Source organism: Schistocerca piceifrons, chromosome 3, assembly GCF_021461385.2.
Source record: "Schistocerca piceifrons isolate TAMUIC-IGC-003096 chromosome 3, iqSchPice1.1, whole genome shotgun sequence".
Lineage (NCBI taxonomy): Eukaryota > Metazoa > Arthropoda > Insecta > Orthoptera > Acrididae > Schistocerca > Schistocerca piceifrons.
In genome coordinates, this window is record NC_060140.1 from 347055336 (window position 1) to 347067495 (window position 12160).

The 12160-nt window shown below is 34.6% G+C and overlaps 1 protein-coding gene across 2 annotated transcripts in view; it reads right to left on the reverse strand.

Annotated features, from left to right (window-relative positions):
• Positions 1-4932: 4932 nt before the first annotated feature.
• Positions 4933-12160, reverse strand: part of LOC124789318 (monocarboxylate transporter 7-like) — a 146333-nt gene continuing 139105 nt past the window's right edge. The window contains exon 9 of one of the 2 annotated variants that reach the window (XM_047256634.1): positions 4933-5622. In XM_047256634.1, coding sequence (XP_047112590.1) covers positions 5480-5622 — 143 coding nt within the window. In that variant the 3' untranslated portion in view covers positions 4933-5479. The remainder of the gene's footprint in view (positions 5623-12160) is intronic. The other variant, XM_047256633.1, reaches the window with a different exon arrangement.

Below are 12160 nucleotides of genomic sequence, written 5' to 3' on the forward strand. Positions count from 1 at the left end.
TACTGATTCCTCTGGGCCGTAGTGATGTCTGACAATTCACCTAACGATTACTAATCTTTCTCGCAATATAATGGCCTAATTCGATTGTTCAAGTGAAGACGCTCTCAGAATTTCTCATGAATTAATTTTTTGTAACTCTTAACTCTGACAATGCATCGTTATATGACGCATTATTTTTCCTTTCTGTACTGCACTGCCTTGGACTATTCCGCCTTATATTAGCTGAGGGGTGGGGGGCATGTCCATCACTGCAAATTACTGTGTATTTTTACTTTTCCTCAGCTGCTAATATTACGGTAGCCTTCCAAACTTGCCGGCGCCACACTCGGAACTGCCCCCATGATGACTCGCGTTTTCTGTGCGCACCTTGTCCCTATTGTGCGACAATGGCCTCTTGAGCCACGGCCAGCTACCTAAATAATGATCATTTTTCTCAATCACAAATCAAATATCTTGTGATCCAAGCTTGGATGACACTATGGTTTTCACCAGTCTCACTTTAATAAAAATCCACATCCATCTACATATGTTTCCATCTGCTTCCTCATCTTAATCATTCTTGTAATCCAAAACCTTAGTAACTCTGGAATGGGTGTGTGCAGAGTCATGACATATCACTGCCACGTCTCAAATTTTACGCTGAGCTAGTAATATATTTGTGTAGACACTCCTCATGATGGTATCTTCGTTAGTAGTCGACATCGTGGTACAGTGTCGAGTAGCTTACAAAAATCTAGGAAGACAGAATCTACCTGTTCATCTGCATCTATTATCTGCAAGAAAACGTGTAAGAATAAAGCAAGCTGTGATTCAAATCAGTTATTTTTTTCTGAATGTGTGCAGAATCGTGAGCAAAGCTTGTTTTCCTTTAGGAACATCATAATATTTTAGCCTAGAATACGCCTTATGGTTGTGCAACAGATAGACATCAGGGGCTTCCGACATATTACCCTTCTTGTAAACAGGAGTGACCTACGTTATTCTACAGCCACATGGCAATATTCGCTGAGCAAACGAGTGTTGATAAATGTGAGCTAGGGAAAGACCTAATTCTGTGCCTTATTCAATACAAAATGTGACTGGAATCCCATAAGGTCCTGTTACCTTGTTCACTTTATGTAGTCTTAATACTTTTTCAGTACCAGGATTGGCATCATCCATGACCATCTTCTGTCTGTGCTATGGTCTAACGTAGGTATTGCAGTATCCTCTTGCCTGTATACGTTTTGAAATGTGGAATTTAAAATTACACCTTTCCATCTGATGTCTTCAGTTTCGAAACCAGACGGATCCACGACAGACTGAATGGAAGGCTTGCAGCCGTTCACAGATTTTTACGTGTAGCCAGAACTTCCTGTGATATCTGGCAAATTTTTCGCCGAGATGCACGACTTGGCTATTAACTCTTCTGTATTAGAATCCGTGCAGTCGCTTTTGTATCCAGAGTGTAGTAGCCTCTATTTGTGCAACATTCTACAGATGGTACTGTTAGACCAGGGGTGCACAAACAGGGCCCTCGTGATGCATGCAGCCCACTATTGAACTGATGTCGGCCCATCCCTCACCGTTCGTTCTTGTAATTTTTTATTTTCACTCATCTTTCATTCCTTCTTGAAACTGAGAGAGTGGGATCTTGTAGTCGTTAGTTATACTGAGCTCATTCTAGGTGGCATTTTGGCAGGGGGATCCCAATTTGGTGTAATAACTTCTATCGTGGCACAATATTTTTGGACTTGTGTGCCCTACGTAGTCACAGTAAAGGGTTTGCGGCCCGCGATACTAGCAAGTCTGTACATCACAGTATTAGACCTTTGACTATAAACCAAGTTTAAAAGATTAACTGAGCGTGCGCTGGATGTACTCGGTAAACTGTTCATGACGAGAAGTACTCTTCATGGTATAGAGTCACCGTAAAGAAAGCTCTGAACTAACAGGCTAGTGCATAATAGAAATAAAATAAATCATAGAGCTATAGCTAGAGAGACACTGAATGAGACACGCCTGGCTGTCAACAGAGAAATGTGTAAAGCCTTCAATGACAATCGTAGGAGAATATTGTCAAAAGATTTTTCAAATAATCAAAAGAAATTCTGGTCGTATGTAAATGCTCTTAGTGGCATAAAAGTTGGTGTCCTGTCACTCATCGACAAGACAAGAGCTGAAATTGAGGGTAGCAACGCAAAATCAGAAATGCTTAACCCTGTTCCTAAAAGTTACTTTACACCTTCAAAAAGGAAAACACAGTAGTATTGCCCCAGTTTAATTCTCGTGCCAGTGAAAAGAAAAATGAAGCTGACATTAGTGTCAGTGATGCTGAGAAACAGATCAAATTGTTAAAATTGGACAAAGACCCAGGGCCCGACGGAATTACTGTAAGGTTCTATACTGAATTTGTTGCTGAGTTAGCCCCTCTGTTAACTATAATCGTCGTAGATCCCCCCAACAAAAAACCGTGCCCAGTAGTTGGAAGAAAGCGCAAGTCACACCCATCTACAAGAAGGATAGCAGAAGTGATCAACGGAACAACCATCCAATATCCTTGACATCCATTTGTTGTAGAATCTTAGAACATATTATGAGCTCGAACATAATGAGGTATCTCGAACAGAATGGTTCCCACCACATCGACAAGAACAGATATCGAAAACGTCGATCATGTGAAACTGAAATCGCACTTTACCACACGATGTACTGAAAGCCATTAATCAAGGCAGTCGGCAGGGCCCAGTATTTCTCGATTTCCGGAAAGCGTTTGACTCGGTACCACACTTACACTTATTGTCAAAAGTTAGATCATAGGGGCAACCAAGCGGGATTGAGGACTCTTTTGATATGGAGAATGCAACAAAATATCTTGGATGGAGAGTCATCGACAACGTAGAGGTAATGTTGGGTATACCCCAGGGAAGTGTGTTGTTGATCATGTTGTATAGTAATGACCTTGCATACAAAATTAATAGTAACCTCAGCTTTTTCGCAGATAATTCAGTTATCTACAATGAAGTACAGTCTCAAAGAAGCTGTCAAATATTCGGTCACATCTTCATAAGGTTTCAAAGTAATGCACAGTCTGACAAGATGCTTTAAACGTTCATAAAAGTAAAACTGTGCACTTCACAAAACGAAAAACCGTAGTATCCTATAATTATAGTATCAACGAGTCACTGTTGGAATCGATAAACTCATACAAATATCCGAGGATCATGAAGAGGAATTCTAGAATATTGATAAAGTGTGTGCGACTTCTACCAAATAGGATTGAAATGGAATGTTGAATATACAGTTAAGGGTAGCACACGGGAGAGTGCCAGAGAAATGTTAAAAGAACTGAATTGGCAGGCGCTTGAAGGCAGATGCAAACCTTCTCTAGAAAACCTACTTACAGAGTTTCAAGAATATATTTTAAATGATGACTCGAGAAATATACTACCAGTCTCTATATATCTCTCCAATAGGGATCATGAGAATAAGATTAGATTAATTACATCATGCACGAACCACTTAAACAGTCATTCTTCCTGTGCGTGGAAACGGAAGAAGCCTTATAACTGATTCAAAGGGATGTAAAAGTGACCTCTGCTATGCACGTCACAATGGTTGCAGAGTATAGGTGTAAATGTAGATATGAGCGTATATTTATCGTCTTTTACTATTTTACTTATTTCTTATTATTTGAGAGTCACTTGTGGAAGTCTGTGGTGTAATAAAGTTAATATTTAACCTCATGTGGTTTTGACTGTACTAATATTTCTATTACCCATTTACTGAGAGCATTCTCTGTTAACTTCATATCCTCAATTAAAAGTATAATGAGTGTTTACATATCTATGAACAAACTGTTGAATGTATTCTTAAGTACCTGGTCCCATTAAGTTCAAGTGTGCATTCAGATTTCAGAACGTATTTCTTTCTTTATAAGTTTTAAATTTTCATTTAAACTCAGATGAGCGACTTTATTAAGACTCCACTATCACAGTTAAAGCTAATGAAACAATATTATTGTTTCTAATTCAGTAACATCGCTATCAAGTCCTTCTTTTCATATTAATAATTCATACAGTGATGTAGATCCACATCTCTATGAGTACTACTTTCTGGGCATTTAACTATGCTTTGTACAGTATTTCTCCTATTTATAGTACCATGAGTGAAGGGTGTTCCATGTGAATTTGCTTTGAAGTGATGTCTTAATTGGTTAAATGTTTTCCTCATAACCAATATTACCTGCTGCTGATGTATAGCATTGTTATATAATCAAATGAAGCTTAGCACAGAACTGCTTAAAGATGGTAAAATTGATTTTGAATCAAGATTATATTTTCACTAGCGATTAGTTTTGTAATCTTGAATTTCTGCTGTGAAGCCCAGTGAGCTATATACAACTGAAATAATGATCGATAAAAATTCTCACTAAAATACAGCCCGCACTATAGTGTTGACTGTTTTATATGTAGTGTCATGTAGAATGATATTCCTATGACAATGTGTAATTGGATATATAAAGTAAAATTTCAAAACTAAATTACTTGATTTTAGCCCTTAAATTAGCAACTGTATCACATTCAGTAGGTAATGCTATTTTTATCAGAGTAAGGCTCTTGTTGTGGCTGAGTTGTGGAGTCCATTTACTGTGGACAATTCATTTGAAGTTTCAGCGTGTCACAAAAATATTTTTTATGAGTGAGGAGCGAACTAGTTTTACTAGCCACTGTTATGCAGACTGAATAGCCTGTTTACACTATGTTTCACTTTATTGGTAACGTGAATGTCATATAGTTTCTGAAATACCCCATAGGTTCTTTATTTGTAGAGCTTTTATATATCTTATTTCATGATGAATATTCTTGCATTTAAACTATATTATGTCTTCTAAAACTACTGAAAAACACAGTTCTATGTTATACACTTTTATTTTCATAAAAGTTAAAAATAATTACATTAAGATCAAAATAAAATAAGAAAACTAAAAATGCCTAGGTGCCAATATTTACAATTTTTGAAAATAAAAAATAATTTATGATCACATTTTTATTTTGGCTACCTCCTGGTTTTCCCACTCAGCTGAGACAAACTCTGTCAAATATAATAAATTTTGTACAAATGGGTGCAATAAAACAAAACAGACTATGTCTATTCTAAAGCTTTATGTCATAATTTGTCATGTTAAGGTCATGCAGAAAATCTTGCAAGGACCAATCAGTTGTAGTTTGTCTTTGTGCCTTAATTATAAATGAAGTATGGGTAACACTCTCTCAAAAATGTACTTATACACTAATGAAATACATATGGTAAAATGAATGTTTGTACATATGGTATTTCAGTAAACTGAAAATGAATTTCACTTGCAATTAATATCTTACACTAGATTGCTTCAATAATACTGCAATGGTGGCAAGTATCACTGCCAGAATTGCTACACTCAGCATCTGGCACATTATTCGTCCATTAGTCCACGTAAACAAATGTAGTTAATGGCCTTCTACATGTTAGGTGCCAGCTTATCTCGCTTCCTTTTGTAAGTCACAATTATTTCCAAAATCCAGGATACAATGCAAAGAAGTGCAATCACATCTAAAGTAGCAATACTTGCCACAAAACTGTTGGTTATATCTTTCAGCAAACCTGGAATGAAATAAAAATTTGTTTCTAAATTGACAAAACAGTTTACCGGTACATAATTTTACTTTGTGATTAAATCATGCAGTTACACAGCAATGTAAAGTGATATTTTTTCAGGATCACATAAGTGTATGAGTGTTGTCTATTTACAAAGGTATTTCAAAGCAAGATATAATGAATATGTAAATGAGATTTTATTTCTAAATTTCCCTTACCATCATAAATGGAAAGGATATATCTCTTATTTTATTTTATCTTTGCACTGAGGTAATAATAAATTAAATTTGTGCCAAGAAATTACCAGTCAGTTCAAATTGCTAACAATCTAGTACACTGTCTTATTCTCTATCTAGAACTTTCAGCTTTGCATTTACTCCAATGAAGAGAGACCAATGTATCATTTGAAATATCAGGCATTCATAAACACTACCAGACCCTGTTTTACATATTGACATATCTCTGAACGGCTCTAAGAATTAAGAGGAGAGAACTTTGAGATTATTTTTGAATAACAAATAGCCTAGAAATGATAAAATGCCATATTGTTCATCAGTAACAGCTGCTTCCAAGAGCATGGGAGGACTGATAACATATTGTTAACTGATTCATAGATATCTATAATTACTATTATAATACTAGTGTCGATTCACAACTGCACCTTCTTGATACTCAATAAGATTGCCATTCATTATTCAAATTAAATTATTGCAACTGAGAACTTTTCTTATGTATACAACACATCTGTATTATAAAACCACCAACAAGTAACCAATGAACCATTCCTCCCCCTGAAATTCGTACGCTATGATAATATAGCTCACATACAAGATGTATATGAAGTGTGAAAAAAGCAACAATTAGCTCTATCATCACTTGCAGAAGCAATCCTATCTGTGATATACTGCTCACAAGCATGTAGCTATAGTCAACATGAAGGCTGTCAATAACATATAAAGTTTCCTCTAATGATCCAACAGGGTTTTAAATGTAGTGTGTTTGTTAATCACTCAACTGGGTTTGTGTTTAATAGTGATGTGTTTCTGAGAAAAATGATAGCATTCAAAGCATATCCTCTGATGATCAACATTTGCATACCTGGTTTGGTATATGAATTATTATTTTTCCCATATATCCCTTTTGAGTTACGACAGTAACATTATCTAGGTCTTTTACCACCTTCTAGGTTTCATGTATGGACATGTGGCTTGCAAGTTATTTATCTGTCCTACATTAGGCCTAACCAGTTGGTGGTTTGTTGGCATTGTGGATGTCAACAGTGCAAATGTTATCTCAAAATTTTAAGGATGATTTGCAGATATCTTATGGAGGTATAAGTATCTGCCCTATTGATTTTTTACAGTATAATAATCAACAACAGCTGAATATTCCTTTAGAAATATTTCTGAATATATCTCAATAAGCAGCACTAGGTGAAACTGAAAGAAAAATCGACACATTAAAAATTCTTAAGAAGCTCTTAAGTTCTGTAGTCAGGACCAAATCAAAGGAAAAGGGTAATTCAAATCACCAATCATGGTAATTAGAACCTAAGATCCAGAGGAGGTAAAACATCCAAGGTCATTATTCAGAAATCTTCTTGCAAAACTGAAGTAATTGGAATTTAAAACTTTAAGTTGGAATATAAGTGCATTACTAAATTTTGTAAAGCTATCAAAATTGAAGAAATCATGAAACAGGCTTAACTACTTGTTCTAGTAATATCAAAAACTAGATGGAAAACCTTGGGATAGTTCATATCCAACAAACTGACTTATCTTTCCTGGAAAAGAAACATCAAGATCAAGCGATGTAATACCTTCCAAAAGAGGCAAATGAAATTTGGATAAGAATTGGCAACCAGCTACTGTAGCACAAGTATTAAACATGGTGGCGTATCTGTATATATTAAAAATACTCTGAACCTAATCTATGAAGTAATAGATGTAAGTGGACTGTGCACAGAAGCAAAATTTGAAGCTGCAGTCATAATGTTTGTCAAAACAGGAAATTATAACAGCTTCACTATACTGCCTGCCCAAAGCACAATGAAGACCTGTTTGTGGAGCTTCTGGAGAAACTGATACTCAAATACAAAGAGTACATAATACTATTATTTGGTGCTAATATTTGGTGGTATCAATATAGACATTAGGTTTAAGAATATAAAGGTTGATCACTTGCTAAATACATTAAGATTCCTTAATTTCACTTGTGTAAATGTCAAACCCACATGACAGGAAGCATTTCTAGATAACATAATTTGTAATTTTCATCTAAACAAAACAGAATAACCACACTCAAGCTAGGCAGGTCGGATCTTGAGGGACTATGGCTCAGACAAACTTTTAACAGTAAGGCAACTGAAACTTCCATAGACTAGAAAAATTATGAGACCAATTGACGAATCAAAGGTAAACAAGTTGATATGTAAATTGCATTTAATAGAATGTGATAAAATAATAACAATTGCAGGTGTAAATGAATACACCAACAAATTTCTATAACTGTTAACTAAAAATTTTGAAGCATGTTGTCCTAAACACTGCAAGAAAACATCAAAGCAAAATCGTTGCACCAAAAAGAAACTCTAAAAAGTTGGTACAGCTCACATCTAAGTAGAATAACAATCATAAAGCTACTCTGTTATGATAAGTCCAAGCATAACAATGCTGACAAGGAAATGTATATGAAAGTGCAAAAGATTTACAGGTCTGAAATCAAGGCAGCTAACTGCAAAGCAAATGATAAATACATACTGAACTCAGTGGATAAATGCGAAGCTACATGGGAAATTATTAAAACAGAGACTAACTGTGATAATAAAGTATACCAGACACCAATTCCACCTGATATTCACATGTACATTTTGTCAGTCCACAATCAGATAACATCATAATGGAGAATGTGAGTGAGGGAGATGCACTGCTGCCAAAAATGAATAGTAAGCAGACAGACACACGTGTGTAGCTGAGAAGATGGTCAATGAATCAATAGCTAAGCTCAGTAATTCTAGAGCACAGGATAACTATGGCCTCTCAAATTATGTTATTAAATATATCAGAAATCAAATTGTAATGCCACTGACTAAAATAATCAACAAAATTTTAAATGAGGGTAATTATTCAGAATGTTTAAAAATTTCTGTTCTTAAACCAGCACATAAGAAAGGAGATATAGCATCTCCAGATCACTATCGACCAATATCACGTATAACCTTAATATCTAAAATAATAGAATATTGTATGCATAAACAGCTGAGTCAATATTTTGAACATAATGATACACACAGTATGATTTCAGATCCATATACTAGGCTTGCAAACACACATAAAAGTTATGAATATCTTGGTCTTGTCTAGTTCAACAAATTACCTAAAAATCCCCACACAGTGCCGGTAAATAAATTTGAAACTAGTCTTTCAAGGTGGATGAAAAGTAAAGAAATTTACTCTGCTCATGAGTTCATTGAGTATGTGACAAATGACCCACTCTCGTTATGAAAATGAGCTGTAAATTAACTGCAAACTATACTTATGCCACACTGTGCAACTATTTTAGTACTGTTTCATGTGCTTATTGTTAATTATCTGTTTGATTATTTATTTGTTGTTCACTGAACTATGTAGTTATTTATCTTGTAACTGATATGTTAGGAAACTTCTTGTTTTCATTGACATTTGCACAAACATGTATTATATCGATCTTGGATTATTATATTGTAGTTAATAACGTTTGTTGTGCCAAAGTTTATATTATTATTATTGTGTTAACACTAATGACACCAATTACATGTAAACATGCTCAATGTTTGAATAAAACATTTACATTAGAAACAGGACAATGTGATATACAGTATTAATGACTTATTATCTACAGCAAACATAAAATTTCCCTATAGGTGTAAACATTGCACACACTGACTTCATAATGACAAACAGCAAAGGTGATGAATATGTGTGATGAAATGAAGTATTAGTTAGGATAAAAAAAAGGAAGTAGTAGTGAAACACTTTAATAAATATGATGTCAAAATTTAAAATGGGCTGGTATACTTGTGTTAGGAAATACGAATAGCAGAACTTAAAAGCTATTAAAATTTTGTGGGCACTGTGTAATGTATTATGAACGTTTAATTAAAAGTTTCTAGTAGAAGAATGTAAACCTGAAAGACACTGGGAAAGCTAGGCACAAAACTATGAGTAAAATAAAGGCACTGACTGAAATCCAGTCATTGCTATTCATGTTTTGACACTGATAATGATCACTTAGTAGTTATAACTGAATATAACATTACAGTTTTAAAACAACAAAGCACAACTGAAACTACATGAAGTATATAAATACTAAAATATGAAGATACCCAGCTGAGGATTTAGAGCTGAGACAGAGAAGATAAGCTATCAAACAGTGGGCTGGAAGAGAATACTATGTGCCACTGGAGATCCAGAAAAAGGATGAGGAACAAAAAGAAGAAATTCTAGTCAATGAGACCATGTATAAGATAAAACATACTTAATCTCACGAGAGAGTGAAACAGATTAAAAATTTTAGGTTTTGGGTAGACACAGAGAAGTGGAATACTATATAAAAACTAAATGTTGCACAGAAACTATAACTGCAGTACAGGAAAACTAAGTATTGAGATAGAAGAAAATCTACAAAAGGAAATATAAACAAGATGCACTGAAAAATTACATGACCAATATTGAATTGTAGAACACATAGTAAGACGATCAAGAACAAAGCGTTGTCTTTGAGCCAGAAATGATTCCAATTAGATGGAATGAATTTACTGTACAACTAACTGGTAATAGAGATGATGTTAGAGAGATTACAGATCTTGGAAACAGTAGAATAATAATTAACAGATGGGACTGTCAATTACTATAAATATTCAGGAATGTCTTAAACATCTTGAACAATAACAAAGTGATTGGAGATGATAATATTACTGCTTGTAGTAGTTATTAAAAAGCTAAAGACAAGTTGAAACAAAACTGTTTTGGGATAGAATACCAATAGCAAGATTTAAAAAGTGAAATAGTTACTACACCTGTGAAAGGAAAAACCAATATTATTCATATAATATAGCCTTGGGAATATTAAAACAGGAAAAAGAGTAAAGGTGGGTGCCCTCTCCTTATTTCATTTTTTTAAGCAAGTGAAATATAAATAACGAGGAAAGGGAATTAATAATGACAAACACATACAGTGCTTTAGACTTGTTGATAGTAACAGATTCATTATAATACACGAATTGTAGGGCACAAATTTTAACTTCTGCCATGGCCAACTACGAGCTAAGAATAAAATAAAATAATCAAAATGATGGTGACAGACAAATTAGATAGCATGAGAGAGCAATCCTTAAGGCAAGAAATGTATGTCTGAAGGATGTAAATGAATTCTACTGCTTTTGTAGTAGGTTAACCAACGACAGATTAAAGATAATAGGTATTAACTGAAGAGGGGTAATGACCAAGCAACTCATTAAAATATAAGTTATTTATTTATAAGCAGTAACTGCAATAAATAAATAAGGTAAAAGTTTGTCAACACATTTGAAATGATTAAGCTGTGGTTGTGAAGAATGAACTCTGGACCACAAGGGAAGAAAAACTAGAAACGATAGGCGTATGAATACGCAGGAAAGTCACAAAAGAATCGTGAAATGAAAGGAAATTTAGTAAGTAAATACCAAAAGAAGTAAAAGAGAGTGTACATCATCACCACACAAAAAACAAAAAGTAAAGAAGGTGGAAACTGTTTTATGATTCATAAATCGAAAGAAACTTTTAACGAGCTCAAAATCCGGAAATATCTTAAGTAGGTGTGATCGCACAGTAATAAGGCGGTTACTTATTTCATCACTGTCGCGTCTGCATAGCTAGCTTGATTCAATCAGTCACCGAAGCTTCTGTTTGAGTTATCTAAACACAGCTAAACCGAGTCTATCTTGTTGGTGGTTACTACAAGGAGAGAACTAACGCACAGTCAGCTTAACAGCAGATGCATACAAGCTGCTGGCAAGAATAATATATAGAATGAAGAAGAAAATCGAGGATCTGTTAGGAGACGAATAGTTTTTCTTCCGCAAAGACGCTTATATCTTTATGTAATACGTAGATTGATAGTTTTCTGTGTAAAGTTGTACAAATGCGTTGTTTGAAGTATTACATAAAAACAGCAGTTAAGTAGTGCAAATGGATCAAATGGCTCTAAGCACTATGGGACTTCACATCTGAGGTCATCAGTCCCCTAGACTTAGAACTACTTAAACCTAACTAGCCTAAATACATCGCACACATCCAAGCATGAGGTAGGATTCGAACTTGCAACCGTAACAGTAAGTAGTGTAAGAGAAAGCTTTATTGTCCTAATATAAACGTATGTATATAAAGTAATGTAGAAGTAATTCTTGTCACTATCGATTTGAGTTTCTTAGCACTAATCATAATTTATTTTTTGTATACTTTATGCAAGTAACCTGCAGTGACCGACTTGTTCTGAAGGCTGTTCTTCATTATAAGACTTACGGGAT